The 18,229-nt window shown below is 44.7% G+C and overlaps 2 protein-coding genes across 16 annotated transcripts in view; one reads left to right on the forward strand and one right to left on the reverse strand.

The window, feature by feature from the left end:
- Positions 1–428, forward strand: part of nfixb (nuclear factor I/Xb) — a 142,144-nt gene extending 141,716 nt beyond the window's left edge. For all 15 annotated transcript variants that reach the window (XM_069710134.1, XM_069710130.1, XM_069710132.1 and 12 more), the window contains one exon: positions 2–428. The gene's annotated coding sequence lies outside the window, so the exon portion shown is untranslated. The remainder of the gene's footprint in view (position 1) is intronic.
- A 7,940-nt stretch (positions 429–8,368) lies between these two features.
- Positions 8,369–16,640, reverse strand: rad23aa (RAD23 homolog A, nucleotide excision repair protein a). The gene is made up of 9 exons (XM_069710163.1): positions 16,420–16,640; positions 15,379–15,540; positions 15,030–15,238; positions 14,085–14,128; positions 13,028–13,155; positions 11,241–11,328; positions 9,170–9,300; positions 8,796–8,957; positions 8,369–8,622 (listed from the first exon to the last, which is right to left on the reverse strand). The coding sequence occupies exons 1-9, from the start codon at positions 16,483–16,485 to the stop codon at positions 8,509–8,511; spliced, it is 1,104 nt and encodes a 367-aa protein (XP_069566264.1). The 5' UTR covers positions 16,486–16,640; the 3' UTR covers positions 8,369–8,508.
- Positions 16,641–18,229: the final 1,589 nt, after the last annotated feature.

The raw sequence follows: 18,229 nt of genomic DNA on the forward strand, positions 1-18,229 counted from the left end.
GGGAGGGTGTCCGCAGTATCTGCCTCTGCACTGTTTGAAGAGCCCAGTCCGACCCTGTGGCTGAACCGTCCGCCTTTTTTTTTTCCTTCTTCTTCCTTGGTTTGTTTCTAACACGTTTTGTAGGACGCTGGGCCGTGTTTAATGACTTAGTGACTGAGCCCCCCCACCCCCTGGCCGGCCAGACCCCTCGCCTCTGGCCCGCGACCCCGCCCGCCCGCCACGAGTGCCCCGCCACCCTCCCCCTTCCTCTTCCTCCTCCTCCTCCTCCCTGTCACAGCAGTGTCCCATCCTCAGACACACTTCCCAGAGCCCATGGTGAAATGCATGTGTTAATTACAGTTTCTTTTCCATAATAATAATTAAAAAAAAAACAGTTTGAAAAGAGCAACACCTTTACTTGATTGAATAAAAGGATGTTCTTGACTGTATCCTGTCGGCTGTGATTATTACTGTCCTTTTCAGTGGTGCGAGTTGCTCGGGTGGAAGAAGAAGAACTACGCGGATCGTTTGCTTTGGTAAAAAAAGAAAAAAACACAACTCTGTAACACGTCACAGCGTGTAAAGCACCCGCCAGTCCACTACAGGATACTGTGTCAGTGTCACGTTTTGCCTCGCCTAAGCGTGAACCGAAAGGTGCCTTATGTTTAGTCACCTAAATCCAAGTGGTCAGGTTTAGGGTTAAAAAAAAAAAAAAAAAAAGTACTTGGTTATCACTCACTTAGGTGAGGAAAAGACTGGCTATGGTTAAAATAAGTAACTTTACAGAAGAAATGTTATGTACATCACTAATCGTATGTTATGTAAATTAAAAACGTGACGTTATGTAAAGACCTTACTTACAAACTCATGTTGCTTTCTGACATACTTAAACCCGGCCTACCTCACTACTTGGACTAGATCACTTGTTTATACTTTGCCACATCAACCCTTGTAAAATATGCATGACTACACATTATTCTCCACTGGACTGACAGGTTTATTATCCCCACTGGACTGACGGGTGTATTATCCCCACTGGACTGACGGGTGTATTATCCCCACTGGACTGACGGGTGTATTATTCCCCACTGGACTGACGGGTGTATTATCCCCACTGGACTGACGGGTGTATTATCCCCACTGGACTGACGGGTGTATTATTCCCCACTGGACTGACGGGTGTATTATCCCCACTGGACTGACGGGTGTATTATCCCCACTGGACTGACGGGTGTATTATCCCCACTGGACTGACGGGTGTATTATCCCCACTGGACTGACGGGTGTATTATTCTCCACTGGACTGACCGGTTTATTATCCCCACTGGACTGACGGGTGTATTATCCCCACTGGACTGACGGGTGTATTATTCTCCACTGGACTGACGGGTGTATTATCCCCACTGGACTGACGGGTGTATTATCCCCACTGGACTGACGGGTGTATTATCCCCACTGGACTGACGGGTGTATTATCCCCACTGGACTGACGGGTGTATTATCCCCACTGGACTGACGGGTGTATTATTCTCCACTGGACTGACGGGTGTATTATCCCCACTGGACTGACGGGTGTATTATTCCCCACTGGACTGACGGGTGTATTATCCCCACTGGACTGACGGGTGTATTATCCCCACTGGACTGACGGGTGTATTATCCCCACTGGACTGACGGGTGTATTATTCTCCACTGGACTGACGGGTGTATTATCCCCACTGGACTGACGGGTGTATTATCCCCACTGGACTGACGGGTGTATTATTCTCCACTGGACTGACGGGTGTATTATCCCCACTGGACTGACAGGTGTATTATTCTCCACTGGACTGACGGGTGTATTATTCTCCACTGGACTGACGGGTGTATTATCCCCACTAGACTGACGGGTGTATTATCCCCACTGGACTGACGGGTGTATTATTATCCCCACTGGACTGACGGGTGTATTATCCCCACTGGACTGACGGGTGTATTATCCCCACTGGACTGACGGGTGTATTATCCCCACTGGACTGACGGGTGTATTATTCTCCACTGGACTGACGGGTGTATTATCCCCACTGGACTGACGGGTGTATTATCCCCACTGGACTGACGGGTGTATTATTCTCCACTGGACTGACGGGTGTATTATCCCCACTGGACTGACGGGTGTATTATTCTCCACTGGACTGACGGGTGTATTATTCTCCACTGGACTGACGGGTGTATTATCCCCACTGGACTGACGGGTGTATTATCCCCACTGGACTGACGGGTGTATTATTATCCCCACTGGACTGACGGGTGTATTATCCCCACTGGACTGACGGGTGTATTATCCCCACTGGACTGACGGGTGTATTATTCTCCACTGGACTGACGGGTGTATTATCCCCACTGGACTGACGGGTGTATTATTCTCCACTGGACTGACGGGTGTATTATCCCCACTGGACTGACGGGTGTATTATTCTCCACTGGACTGACGGGTGTATTATCCCCACTGGACTGACGGGTGTATTATTCTCCACTGGACTGACGGGTGTATTATTCTCCACTGGACTGACGGGTGTATTATCTCCACTGGACTGACGGGTGTATTATTCTCCACTGGACTGACGGGTGTATTATCCCCACTGGACTGACGGGTGTATTATCCCCACTGGACTGACGGGTGTATCATCTCCACTGGACTGACGGGTGTATTATTCTCCACTGGACTGACGGGTGTATTATCCCCACTGGACTGACGGGTGTATTATCCCCACTGGACTGACGGGTGTATCATCTCCACTGGACTGACGGGTGTATTATTCTCCACTGGACTGACGGGTGTATTATCTCCACTGGACTGACGGGTGTATTATTCTCCACTGGACTGACGGGTGTATTATCCCCACTGGACTGACGGGTGTATTATCCCCACTGGACTGACGGGTGTATCATCTCCACTGGACTGACGGGTGTATTATCCCCACTGGACTGACGGGTGTATTATCTCCACTGGACTGACGGGTGTATTATTCTCCACTGGACTGACGGGTGTATTATCCCCACTTTGGCATCACATCAGGCTGAAAAATGCCAAGACCACAGTGTAAAAACACTTTATTACAAGTCAAAGTCCTGAATTTAAAGTTGATGTACAGAAAAGCCACATTTCCTCAATTATTTACAATTTATGACATACTTCTAAATGTCTGAACGAAAGGTTGTAATTCACATCCCGAACCGCCAGGCTCATCCCGATCACGTCGGTCAGGCTCAGATGAAACGCGGGGGACGCTTTCATGAAAATAAGTTTCAGCGAGACAACCTGTATTTATATTCACTAAACAGTTATTTCATAGCTACGTGTTCATTTTGCACGTAAAATCCCTCCTTATTCCTCTTCAGTTCAGCTGCACTTGGCAAATTCATGCAGAATATTTCTTCTATTGCTTACACGGAGGACGTCGTTTGAGTGGGCGGTCCTTCAGCGTGGTCCAGGACGCGTTTGAATTCACACTGCTAAAGATAATGCGGCTAAATGTGTCCTGGACCCCCCTCTGAATTTGATCTGAGCAGATTGGATCTCAAAGCATCTTGAGTGCATCATGGGTGTGTTCACACCTGAGCTGTCCACTTGTCATCACATCACCCAGGACGCAGATCTGAACCGGCTCTTTGAGAAGAACAACAAGCACAGCCATTCATCTGTTAATACCATCCCTTTGGGGCTCCAGAGTGCAGGTTTTCTGCCTCATGAGATTTGGACAATGGCTCGCCTTTCAGCACCACAATGACCTGAAAGAAACAGCCAAGACAACACTGAAATGGCTTCGGGACGAGACTCTTAATTGCCTGTGCGTCCCCATTTCCATACCACCATACTGTAGCATATTAGTGTGCCAGAAACAGATTTAGTATATTCCAATAAAAAAGTATGTTAAAACGTAGGATGCCTTAATGTACCAGGATGTTCTACTACATCCGGTCCCTATCTTTGCAGTATGCAGGCCAGCATGCTACTCCGGCTGTTCTGACCCACAATCCTTTGTGCGGCGGAAGATGCATCACATCGCATGAGAACAGTTGGTGGCGCTGATGCTCCGCCTACGAGAGGAAGAAGGAGAAGAAGAAGAGTCATTAAAAGGAAGCCCACTTGTTTCCAAATCGCATCCTTTTTCTGTTTACTACAAACGTGGCGGTATGGGTCGCAACGGATATGTCAAAGTGGGTCAAAGTTAAAGATGCATTTTTTTTTATTTTTTTTAAAAAAAATTTATGAAGTACCATGTCCTCATTGTAAACGTACGACATGCTGCCGTAAATACATTTTAAGAGTAGCTGTAGTACGGACTAAAAGTAAAAAAAAATACATAGTATGCGATTTGGAACGCAGGGTAAGTATGTTCCAATAAATAGCATGTTAAATGTAGGATGCAAAAAGTACCAGGATGTCCTTCCACATCTGGTCCTATTTTACAATCTGCAGGTCAGCATGCAACGCCGGCTGTTCTGCCCCGCAGTCCTCCGTGCGGTGGACGACCCGTCACACCGGCTGAGCTGCTGAGAGTTGGTGACACTAATGTTCCGCCCAGTTGCAACTCGCAAAAGGAAATAGGAGGAGAAGAAAACTCGTTAAAAAGGAAGTGCACTTGTTCCAAATCGGATCCTTTTTTCTTTTTTTACTCCAGATGTTGCGCTAAGGATGGCGACGGATGTGACCGAGCGGGTCAAAGTTCAAGGCGGATTTTTATGACGAAGTAGTATGTCCCGGTTGTAAACATACTTCGTAAGGGTAGCTGCAGCACGGACTAAAAAATACAAGAGATAGTATGATTCCGGATATCTTTACAGGTAAGAGTCGAAACAGAGCGACCTGAAGGGGGCAGTTCACAAATGCTCCTTTTTTTAAGAGTTTGCCCAGAATAATTGCGAAACTGCACAAATCCGAGTGAGCAGAGCTGGTTGACTCAAGAAGAATCAAAGCTGTAACCGCTGTCAAAGGACTCAATTAGGACGTCTGAATAATGTTGTCATTGTTTTTTTTAAATAGATTCGCTAAAAAAAATTTTTTTTTTAAAAAAAAGGCAATTTTATCAATCAGAAATTAAATTGACAAAACAAGTGCACTAAGTGAAATGGTCTGAATACTTTCTGAAGCCACTCAGAGAAACCCCGTGGTAAAACATTTGTATCGGGAGGTGGATTGGGTTTATTGTCCCATGGAAGCTGGTTATCGATGCAGAATAAATGTTCCAACCTCGGGCCTGTAGTTCATCTCCACCTGTGCTTGTTGTCGGCATCAAACCAGTTCTGGTTCACTCCCGTCGACGCGTTAAACAGGTTTTCAGTTGAAGGCGCTGATAAACTCACCCTTCTGCCATCTTTACGTCTTCTTGGATTGAAACTGCTGCACAGCCAGCTATTTCCACTTTTTGGTTACTTTTACTTTTTAAACCCTTAGGCTTAAATTGGACTCGTTTATTGGTGGATTTTTGTCTTCATGTGAGACGTGCACGTCGGGTAACGGGAGTAAATGTTGTTTTGTTTTTTTTATACCTGTAATGGAAGTAGGTGCTCCTTTTCTCCACAGCGAGACGGACTGCGCTGGGGTCCGGATCAATCCAACAGAAGGCCCCAGCTGACCGGGGAAGTGGGAGTTGTACATTGACAGTGAGATTCATGATGACGCTAAAAAGGCACAAAGAGTCAGAGGCCTGAAAGACTGCTGATATTTAATGTAGCACAGCATAGTCTAAGATCATGTTGATGCTGTAGGACAGCCATCAGTACAAACTGCCTTCACACATACAGGAGGAGACTGCAGTTTGTTTGTTTTTTCTTCAACAGTTACTCTTTGTTCATGGACCCACATTAAGCTGACCTATTCAGCACAAATAAACAGTTGCCACACGTGTCCGCCTCACACGTCCCGGGCCCTGCTCTCCTTGTGTGGATGATTCAGGCGTTCTGATTGGATGATCATTTTTTTCGACTTTTGGATTCTTCAAAAGCAGGAAGTGTGTGTGTGTGTCTGTAAATCCAAACCGGCAAAGGTGAAAGCTTACCGACATTTAGCTGGATCATAAATTTAGGCTCAATCCCAGTTGTGAAAGTCGGTTAGCTGGAGACGCAATGAAATCAAATCGTCATCAAGATCTGTTCATATACGTATCTTGATTACAAATACGTACGCATGATAAAATATGAATCTTAATACTGTGAGCAAAAACAGAAAGTCAATTCAAAGATTCTGACCAAAAGACTTTATAATTGAAACACTAAGGCGGTTGTTCACTGCTGCATACAAATGAAATGATCAACTTGGGAACTATTTAAAGCCACTCAGTGTGAAGACAGCGGAAAACAGTCGAACATTTCAAAAATAACTTCAACCGAGGTTAACACGTGAATAATCCTCAAACTGCTTTCAGAGAGACAAACTAGCTGGATGAGAATTGGTCAGATTTTTTTTTTTTAAGCCTGATATCAACATGTTAGCTTGACTTAGTTAAACCACAGAGTTCAAGAACAGGGCCCAGGTGAGCGGCTCCAATAACCTTCATAATACAGTAATCTGTAAGTGGATGATGAGTCCATGTGCGTACAGCCAGGTGATGGTAGACTGGATCTGCTCCCCACAGATCGGGTCCCCCCCCCCCCCATCGGCTGTGTTGTGTACAGTTGTAGCCTTTTTCCACGTACAACCCGTGTTCCCCTTTATGTGTCTCTGAAAGGTTCAAAACAAGTCTTCTAATGAGGGACAGCTTCAGATGTGGTTTAACTGGAAGCAAACATCTAAAAAGGAGTGTTCACAGCGCTGCTCCTTAACATTGATAAACCTCACCTTGCAGGTGGTGGTGGTGGTGGTGGTGGTGGTGGGCTGGCATCTTTCAAGTTGGCAACAATGTCATGAAATTGACAATAAGAGGGAAGTAATTTTAGCAGTATTATTTCTAAGCTTTATTGTCACCCAGATTCAGTCATATCGGTTCAAATAGTTTCAATTTATTTCCCACCTAAATTTGCCCCAGATGAGAATCATAATTACAAGTTTTGCCCTGAGCTGGAGACTGATTTAGTTCCCAGATCTTTGCCTTATACTTTTTTGGAATATCTGAAAGCAATATTAGATGGCAAAAAAGCTTTTCTAGACACCCAGGTAATGTTAGTACAAATGTATGATGGTGGTTCCTATAGAACGTCAGAGTTGTTTATTTTGAACGCATCTTCTGGGACTTGTTCGGTTAGTGAAATGAGACATTTACCTACAAAAGAAGTGTGCGATCTTTAAATCATTTTGGTTTTGTAATCCACTTGGAAACATGTGTCATCTTGCATATTGTGCATCTTTGTATCTAGTAGAAATTAAAACTGACCTCAGTGCCGTGTGGCTGCTCCCTCGATTGTTTAAAAAAAAAAAAAAAAAAAAAAAAAAAAATTGTAACAGCAGAAGACTTTAAAAGTAAAACATCAGAAGCTCGTAAAATGGGACGTGTCAGTTGCACAGTAGATATTTATGGGTAGTGTTAATTAGCACCAGAAGCTATCAGCACAGACAAAACAGTTCCACGTTAGAGTAACCTAAAGAGGCAGGCACAGCGTTTGCGGGGACTCTGATTGGCTGCGATGCGAGCAGCCGGGACCGATGAGTGGAGAAGAGAATAACCAGAGACGTCTTTGTCAGTTTAGTTCCCATATTGACTGATAGACACCCCACCCCCACCCCACCCCCCGGCAACACATCATGTCAGACACACACAAAAGGGCAGCACGGTCCAGTCCGTCCACCAATTTCACTCTTGGACGTACGTACGTGAGGCTTACAGAGGTACACACAAGCGTTTACACACACACACTGATAAAGTCGTGGAAGTGCGGTGAGGAGAATGTGCTTCCATACAATCCAGCTACAGCATTAACAAACTTAGAGAATGCAAGATCGATTACTTTTTTTTTCAGCCTAAACTGCATCGCATCCATCTGCACAGGCATACACGGACGTGCTCACACACGCGGACACGAGCACACAATCTCTCGCCGCGCACCCTTCAGTCCCCCCCTCATCCCCACAACCCCCCTTTCCTCCGGTCGCTCCCCTCCCTAATGTTCACAAAGCGCGTCTAAAATCAAATGATAGATCTCCCCTAAACAAACCCCACACATTCCATTGGAATTCACGTGGATTTTATAATTGTTCCACACTTTTTTCCCCCATCCCCCCCCCCACCCCCCTCCAATGATCCGAGTCTGACCTTCCTGCACACAACCTCCGATTTTGTGTACTTTCCACCCCTCAAAAAAAAAACTAAAAAAAACTAAACCCACCCCGTCTCACCTTCCCATCCTGCTACCCCACCCCACCCCACCCTGCCACGTCCCCGCCCCCCACCCCCCCACCCCACCAGTGGCCCCCGCCCCCCTCCCGTTGGGTTGAGCTGAGGTTGGTAGCTGTACAGTAAAATTTGGGGGTGCAGTCTTTATGCTGAGCTTGAAGAAGGGGCGGGGGGTGGGGGGGTAGGAGGGAGGAGCAGGAAGGCGGTGATCCCCTGCTGTTCAGTCGTCTTCCAGTCCCTGGTTAAGGAGAAAGTTGGCTGCCAGGTTTTCATTCTTCTCGCAGGCAAAGTAGGCCTGGATCACCAGAGCCTCAGGGAAACCCAACGCTTTTAACTGCTCGGGTGAAACGATGGGCCGCAACAAAGAGGAGAGAGAGAGAGAGAGAGAGAGAGAGAGAGAGAGAGAGAGAGAGAGAGAGAGAGAGAGAGACGGGAAAGAAGGCTTTAAAAAAAGGAGCCCGGTCCACAGAACACATTTCCAATATGTCGTCCTCGCTCCTTACTCACCCTTTCGATGGCTTCCTTCTCCTGAGGTGTAACCTGGATATAGTTGACCGGTGCCCCCTCCTCCCCCGCCGCCCCCAACTCTCCGACCTCGGGCGCGTCCCCCCCCTCTCCCACGGGCTCGTTCAACATCTGGATGAACAGCTCCTGATGCTGACTGATTTGCTGGGGTGGGTGGAGGTAGGGGGGGCGGGGGGTTGGGGGGGGGGGTGTAAACAGAAAATAAGAGGTCATTTATCTAAAAGGTATCATTTCTACGCCGAACGAACCGAAGCGAATCCAGATGGTGCCCGGTCTGTGGCGACAAAGATCAAAAGGGAAACGAGCGGCAGGAATATTAACCGGCACGAATCACGAAACCTCCTCTGCTGTGTTACCTGTAGAAGTTGCGGATTCTCGCGGCCGAGCTGCTGGAGGAGAGCGGGCAGCAGAGCAGGGTTCTGCTGGATGGCCTGTCTCATGTGCAGGAACTGAGGCTGGGTCCGCAGGAATGCAAGGGGGTTCTCTCCTGGTTGATATACACAATGAATGAGCACCAGCCAGGAGAGCAAACTAACACAACTTCATGCAGGAGAGTTTGAGAGAAAATCAAGTTAAACTGGCTGATTCTTGCCCGCCTGGGGTTTCAGTGTCAGTGGGGGGGGGACACATGTTCCCACCAGAATTACTCCTTGGTTAAAAAATAAAAATCTCATCTAAAACTGACAATAGTCGCTACGTTACTTGACCCAACCTTCAAAAGAAACCTCCCACTCCCAAAAGGGGGATGAGGCGGTGCACCTACATTTAGATGGCGCTAAGATTTTAGCGCTGCGGTAATACATTTTAGTAATACAGCTCCCGTACACATCATGTAAATAACTGAAGATTCAAACGGTGTCTTGTTTCGTGCAGCTCATTCGTGTCACTACGATCTAAAAAAAAAAAAAAAAAAAATGAATATACACAAAATGCAGGACCTCTGCTTTATTCAAAGACCGCATCCTTCATCTTCATTACAAAATGTGGATTATAATAAACGTGTACAGCTGCATTCGCAGCTCGTACTGCTCATCCACACCGCTCGCCCACTCACTCACTCTGCTAGTGTATCATTAGCCTGCAAACTGCAGCTAGAACGCTGGTGGTGTCTAAAACTGTCCAGTCCTTGCTCTTTATCATAACCCCCAACAAAACCTGCTGTCCTCAGCTTACAGCTACCAACACGAGTTGATTTACACTGTCGTACCCTCCCACAGACAATGTCTGTCAATCAAACGCATTCCCAACCGGCTCCCTCTCCGTGTCCACTTAACTGTGTCAGACTCCCCGGGAGGGATTTCAGATGGACTCATGACACAAAGAGCCCCAAAACTTGGAACTGTGTGGTGATTTCCTTCAGTCAGATAAAACTGCTTTTGGGAAAGGTCCAAAAATACGTTCAAAACATTTGTTCAAAGGAAAATGTCTGCACACCCAGTTGGTGTGTGTCGGTGTGTCGGGGGATCTCGAGGCTGGGCTCAAATCCTGATGACTATCAGGCATCAGCGATGGATGATTGTCCATCGGCCCAACCCTATCTCTGACGCTTTAATCTCCCACGCAAAGATGAAAAACTGTGAGGAATCTCCTGGTAGGAGAGAAAACAAGCCCGTCAAAGTGTCAAGAGAAACACAAAGAATGCAGTTCCTGAATTTGGAGACGTCACCCTTCACACTCCTTCTTACCGACTCACTTTCTTGCACCTAGCCAACAAGCTCGCAAGCCTGAACCCTGGAATTTATCAGTAAACATCTACATCACTATAAAAGCAAGGTCACAGACATGCCACAAGCAGATACATACATCAAAAGGACAACTTTAAATACTTATGACGAGCGACTTCTCTGATCTCAAATAAGTTGTAACAGCAGCCATTGATGAGCAGATGCTCTACCTAGTAAATAGTGTATTTGTACATATATATATATATATATATATATATACACACAGCTCTATAATGATTACAAAATTCCCCTCAGGTCATGGTAAACAAATCCCAACTCAGAAAGAGGCAGCAAGTCGTCAGAGCGGTGAAGGTACCAAAAAGGTTCAACAACTTCTAGCGGCCTGCGGTGGAGAAACATTCCACTTCTGATGAGTCATATACGAGTCGCTGTCTGCCAGTGAACCGATGACAGTTATTGACTGTAGTTATGTCTGCCCCTCGCAGCACTCACATATTTAGCTGCTCATGGCTTCCTTTCCACTGTTCATTTTGATGCATGGATACAAAAAAAAAAAAAAAAAAAAGGCCATAAATATGGGATATTTTCTGTTCAACTATTCAAGCTATGAGAGACTTTCTTCCCAAGGCACTCTGACATCTTTAACCCACCACCAGTGCTTTGCATTTTCCCCACACGGTACGGAAAGAGAGGGCAACAGCTCTGTGTGTATTTTGGGACCAGAACGACTTGGGTGCTTTACCTTCTGCTAGAGATGGCGCTTCTGTGGGTCCAGACGCGGGAGCCTGCACTGGGGGATTACTCTCCTGGACCGGGCTGCTGGGGATACCCTGGAAACACAAGAATACAGCTGTCAATCACACTCACACTCACACGCACGCACCCACGCACACAAAGGCCAAAAGCAGACCGAAAATAGTATTAGCAACGTGATGGATAGCTAACAGACATGTAATTGCAGCGTCTCTGCAAGGACCGTCAATCAGAAATCCTTCAGTATTCTCAAAATAACACTCAGTTGCCAGTTTATTCTTTCCACTTAACCAAAGCTAATCTAGGATAATAAAGCAGTAGTTAATATAGTTTAATATTTGTCATATATGTTGTAGAAGGATGCAGTTTGTGGTACAACATCCACTTTCTTCCCTTGAGTGTGAATTAAATGTGCTAAGAAAATGTGAAGAATCTATATTCTATTATATTTGAAGAATATTTAAGTATTAATACACCGCATCATCTGAGGAGTGGAGAGGATGAAAGTATTGCACAGTAACGTTACAGAAATGCACTAGTTTGATGAAAAGACAAGGACACACAACTTTGGCAAAGTTGGAAAGATATTTGGAAAATCCGAATCAGTAACTCATTAACTAAAGTCGTTGAAACACAGACGATGTTTCAGTCCTACTGCAGTACAGCAAACAACGAGCTGCAACCTGATTTTCATCCAAATGAGCAAGACAAATAACTGGCTGTGAAACGAGTGCAGGGACCGAGATACGAGAAAAAAAACTCCAGTCTTATTCGCTGCCGGGTCACCAAGATCACACTAATGATCTCCTGTAGGTTAAATTACAACACTTACTTTGGAAAAATAAGCTTTTGTGCAATTTCTGTGGACAAATATCCAATAACTTCCGTCCTACTCTGTGTAGTGTCACCAGAACTACTTCACGTAGCAACGGTCTCCGGTTGGGTTCTTTTCCCCGACCAATAAAAAAATCGCTCAAATTTATATAACAGCACATTTCTTTCAAACTAACAGTTGTAGTATAACCAAGAGAAGATCTTTACTATGTGATGAAGCCATTTCGGTGAGACTGAAGTTATCAAATATTTCATATATTATGCAAACACAAATCCTACATGGTTGCTTTTATATATATATATATTACTTTGTTCAATAAATGTCAGTAATTGTTGTAAAGATTATACTTTCACTGCGTTAAAAACAAAAAGGTTATTTTCCAAGACACCTCATAAGGTAAACAGACATTTTCCTGCTCATTACTGTGTACAGAGGTACTATATACTGTATGTACTTGGGCCTCAGGAGCACTTTTGATGCTGGCAGAAGCAGAGAAACCTCCCGGCAGGACACATTTTATGACTGCACAGAAACTCTTAAAAAGACAACTAACTACTTGTCCGCTCACACAGAAACATCCAAGACCTATGAAGATGCAAATATTCTTCCGTTTCAAAAGTTGAACTGCTGGAAACAAGATGTCTCCTCCGTCACTAAACATCCATTCTAAATGTGCACTGTGGGGCAACCAAGACTTCAACTTTCTGTATCGTACTTAAAGCACAAAGTGGCCTGTTGGACCGGAATTGGCTTCTAAACTATTTATGAGCTCCCCAGAAGAATTCGAACAGTGTTCCTAAGATGGTAAGAATAACTTTGTGTGTGTGTGTGTGTGTGTGTGTGTGTGTGTGTGTGTGTGTGTGTGTGTGTGTGTGTGTGTGTGTGTGTGTGTGTGTGTGTGTGTGTGTGTGTGTGTGTGTGAGAAAGAGAGAGAGACTTGCAGTGAGGAGGTACTCCACAGCTCTGTGGGGGTTGTTGAAACTGGCCCGTAGCGCGGCCACCACTCTCTCCCTTTCGTAGCCCATAGACATGATCTCTGTCAGCATCGCCTCGTACTCGGCTCCAGTCACTGAAAACACAACATGTGCACACGGACGGTTACTAACTGCACAGTTTTATACATTTGTTACGAGTCAACAGGAAATGGACGTTTTGGATTATTTCTCCTGTGAAAAGTAACCAAGCATAGCAAGTCATTTTTAAAGGCAACTCTAAATCCAGTTTTGGACTAGCATTTAACAGACGTTATCTTAAACTTCCAGATCCTGATCCTCCCAACATGAAAACATCTATAACGTGGATTTTATGAATTGTAATTGACTGTTGAATATTCTATCTACACATCAAAATTCCTGAGAACCAATGTTTGGTGTCTCCAAAATTACTGAAGCTCCTTTTCAAGGCTAAAGTGGATGAGAATCTGACAGTAAAGTCAGATTTTCAGTGAACTATTCCTTTAATAATGCAACATGTGGTGAACATTTCAAGAACGGGAAACTCCTTACTTAGTTTCTCACCCATAATTATCAAAATATATAAATACTGGTCTAAAATGAATTGTAAAATGTAAATGAAAGGACTCAAACCTAAAATCATACAACAGGAGCTTAAACAGCAGGATGACACCTATTCATTTCCGTCTCTGTGAGTCTGTACATAAACTATGAGTGAACCAGATGGGAATCCCCATCACTCTCGGTGGGACCACAACAAGGTACGGTTTGCTTTTTTCCGGAGCCTAAATATAGACACGGTATGTATTACACTGCAGCCTGTAAAGTCCCGGCTCACAACAGTAACAACTTCTGGCAGCGCGAGTATAACCTCAGATTTATACAAGGAAAGGAACTGCTGTGATCTTAACCCTTTAATAACACTGTCAACTGTCTGATATTTGACATTTAACAGCATTAAGGGAAAAACAATCGATTGCATTTAGACAGAGTGAAGTGCTTTTGTACATCATGTGATGGCATTCTGGTGGCGTGCGTTACCTACCCAGCGCTGAGGAGGCATCCAAGCCCTGACTGCCACCACTGGAGCTATAAAACAAAGTGGGCGACAAAAGTCAGATGACCTCCAAAACATGTCTATAGTGAGAAGGTGTGGCGACACCGTGTTGAGTGGGGCAGCACATGATATTGACAAGTGAGTTTGGAAATCAACACCCAATCCTTGTCTCAGATTATACAAAAAAATTAGAATATTTGAATACTAACCGCTGAAGGACAAATGTAAGCATTACATTCAAACCAATCAATTCATTTAGAGATGACTACTATTATAGATTTCCAGTTATGTCTTACTCTGTGAATAAAAACAAAACGGACAGAATCCACTCTCTCTGTATAAATGTAAAAACATGATGGTTAAATGTAAAGACAGCAGCTTGTGAGGCATGTTTATCAAACAACAACCAACAATTTAATTTTGCAGTTTAGCATACTAAAGACATTAACATGAGCTGATTCAATAACTGATAAAAAAAAAAAAAAAAAACTACCAATAAGAGGCATGGTATGTTTCTGCTATGATTGTATAAGGTACAGCTGGGTGCTGTGAAGTGCTTTTAACAGTAATATTCTTGAGGGGAAATCCTGTCGACTGTCTATGGATTTGAATCATTTCGCCCGGTAATATGTCCAGTCTCTTTATAGGATGTAATAGTTTAAAAACAATTATATTGACAATTATCTTCATTGATGATGAATCTGCTGTTTATTTTCCCATTAACCAACATGTGTGACGAAGAAAACCGTCAGGGTCTAACGTGCAAGAAGCAGGAACCAGTGACTATTTGCCATCTTTGTTTGAAAAACAACAGAAATATGACTTAGTTGCTGTGATTATTGCAGATTTATTTTCCATCAATCCACAAATCAAAATATCAACCAGCCATTACACCTCTAAACATGAATTACTATATTAACGGACAGATTGTACCTGGCTGGTTGTTGTGGTTCTGTGTCTGCAGCACTTGGCTCCTGCTTGGCCTCCTCGGGAGCAATGGGGACAGCTGCGGGGGCTGGGTCAGGGGCTGAAGCTGGGTTTGTGGCGGGGGCAGCTGTTGACGTGGAGCCAGAGTCCTGCACAGGGGGTTTGGGTGCTTCCGAGACCGGCGGTGAGGCTGCAGCTGCAGCTGGAGGCTTAGCCTTTTGAATGTTTAAAAAAAAAATGTTTTTTAAAAAGATAACTGTTATGCTGGTAGGTACATGGGACCTAATGGCTGACTGGAAATACTTGTAGGAAATCAAGGTGATGTCACCCATAAGCACAACAGTCAAAATCTCACCTTGGACACCATCACTACAACAAAATTCTTCTCATCAATTTTATAATCCTTGATTGGCGTGTCATCTTGCAAGATTTTCCCAGCGTATATCAGCTTCTGCCCAGATACGGGGAAGTTGTCTTTTCCTCTTTCTGCTTCTATCTTCTCTTTCAAGGCCTTCACCTGATAAAGAGAGGAATCATACTCCTTCACCACAGACAGGCACCTCCAGACAGTCCCCCCGTTGCCTTTATTTCAACGAATGGATATCAATACAGTATGTGAGATGATTCACGCACATCACTGGACAGTAAGCAACACAGCTGACTTTAGTTTTAAGGTCAGGTGAGTTCGGACAGTGTCGGTGCAGCGGGGTTTGGATCCTGTTGGTCACATAGCATGACAGCGCTTTCTACAAATTACATGAACATGAAAACGTCTCCTGAATTACATCCACTACGGGCAGGTACGCATTATTTCGATAACATCTGAATCAATAAAGTCCGGTGCTCACTTCACGTTGGCCACGCAAGCTCCACCTCGGAGAGACATCTCGTCAGGACGCGACCAATGAAGCTAATCGTAATTGGCAGTGTCATACGTGTTAGCATTAGCAAGCATGAGCGCAGAGAGGACAGCTCGGGTTCAACACAGGACTTCCAGAATGACATCTTATATCCGAGCAGACATACACGAAGAGCAGTGAGCACCCAGTAACCGCGGCGCGAGCTTGAGACGATGAGAAACTCGTTCACAGTCACGTCGCGATCACTTTGTTATCGGACTGTTCAGCTAGCTAGCTAGCTAGCTAACACGCTAACGAGTTAGCACCAGACAGATGTCGCTTTATTTAAGCGGTTTCACGTCGGTTGGCGATGTTCAGCTCCCTTTCGCTAAAAACAACAACAACAACAACAACAATATAAAGTGGTTTATAATTGGTATTATCAAAACGAGTCGTCGGGTTTACACGTGAAGCAAAAAAAAAAAAAAAAAAAAAAAAACATCGGTCCCGCATCCAGCACGGGTTAGCTCAAAGCACGTTAGCCGGTAGCCGCTCACCGTTTGTTCGGGGTCTATCTCGATCTGAATGGTCTGCTGCTGCAGCGTCTTCAGGGTGATCTGCATGGTGGACGGCTGGCGCGCTTCAAAACGGAGAAACAGCTGCTCGCTACGAAGTTAATTTGTTGTCGAGGTAAGATAGCAACTAGCCGAGAAAATGTGGGTATCCATGAGCACTCAGCAAATCGCCATCTTTAGTGACAAAGTTGGTGGTGCGGCGAGAAAAGCTCGGCTGGAAGGAACGAGATCTCGCGCGGGACTCCGCGACTATGGCGAGCCGCGTCACCGTCGGAGAGGCGTCGATAAACTCGCGTGAAATATCCACGCGCTCATTTTGAATACGCACGCTGAAAATAACGATTAGAAAATAAATCTGCAATTACAATGCGACTTTTTTTTTCTTTTTTTTGTGTTTTTTTTAAGAACAAGTTGAAAAAAAAGCATCTAAGACTTCTTATAGTCACACGAAAAAAATTGTTTCTCAATTTATTTTTTTCCAAAATTGGTTAAAAATTCACGTTAGTGGCACTTCACCTTTCCCAAGATAATTCATCCACCTGACAGGTGTGGCACATCAAGATGCTGATTAAAGAGCATGATTTTTGCACAGGTGTACCTTGGACTGGTCACAATAAAAGGTCACTCTAAAATGTGCAGTTATATATATATATGACAACATAATGTCACAGATGGGGGAGAAAACCAGTCAGTATCTGGTGCAACCACCATTTGCCTCATGCAGTGTGACACAACTCCTTCCCCAAGAGTTAATCTGGTTGTTGATTGTGGCTTGTGGAAAGCTGGCCCACTCCTCTTCAATGTCTGTGCAAAGTTGCTGGATATTAGTAAGAATTGGAACATACTGTTGTATAAGCCGATCCAGAGCATCCCAAACATGCTCTGTGGGTGATAATGTGTGGTGAGCAGGTCGGTCCAGAACTGGGATGTTTTCAATTTACAGGAATTCTGTATAGATCCTTGCAAAATGGAGCCATTCGTTGTCATGCTGCAACATGAGGTGATGGCGGTAGATGAATGGTACAACGATGGACCTCAGGATCATGTCATAACATTGCTGCGTTCAAATGGGTCATATTTACCATTTACACGAGAAGAGTCCTTATGAACGGCCCCCTCATGGTATTCACCATGTTGGAACTCAAAATTTTCCGTAAGCCCCAAGTTAACAAATTGTTAGGTGTTTGCTGACATTTACAGAAATATATTGTAGTTTTAGTCAGTTTTAGTCATCGTTTTTCATCATATAAAGCGTCTGAGGAAATGTTGATGTTCCTACAACCTGATCTTCTCCCTCTGTCATTATGTCTTTGCATTACATTGCTAAAATGGTTAGCCCCCTTAGCTTCTAGACGCCGTCCACGTTGATGTTGATTAACTGGTGTTTTCGTGACTTAACCACTTCAATGACAAGCATACATTGAACACGACTTCCCGTTGTAGCCACTAGTTCACGATTTCAATTTGAACGCAGCGTATCTCTGTGCATTCCAATTGCTGCAATAAAATGCCCCTGTGTTTGTTATCCATTATGCCTCCTCATACCATAACCTCACCACAACCATGGGCTCTGTTCACAATGTTCAGACAGGCAAACCGCTTGCCCACCGTACCCGCGACTGCCATCTGCCCGGCACAGTGATCAGAAATCGTCCGTGAAGAGTCCACATCTCCCGAGTGCCAGAAGCCGTCGAAGTCGAGCATTTGCTCACTCATGTCAGTTACGAAAACAAACTGCACTCAGGTCAAGACCCTACCGAGGGCAACGATCGCTGAAATTGTTTTTCCAGAT

Source organism: Brachyistius frenatus, unplaced genomic scaffold (genome assembly GCF_029030835.1).
Source record: "Brachyistius frenatus isolate BFR_SWC_R1_liver_20210118 unplaced genomic scaffold, ASM2903083v1 Contig_90, whole genome shotgun sequence".
NCBI classification, from domain to species: Eukaryota; Metazoa; Chordata; class Actinopteri; family Embiotocidae; genus Brachyistius; species Brachyistius frenatus.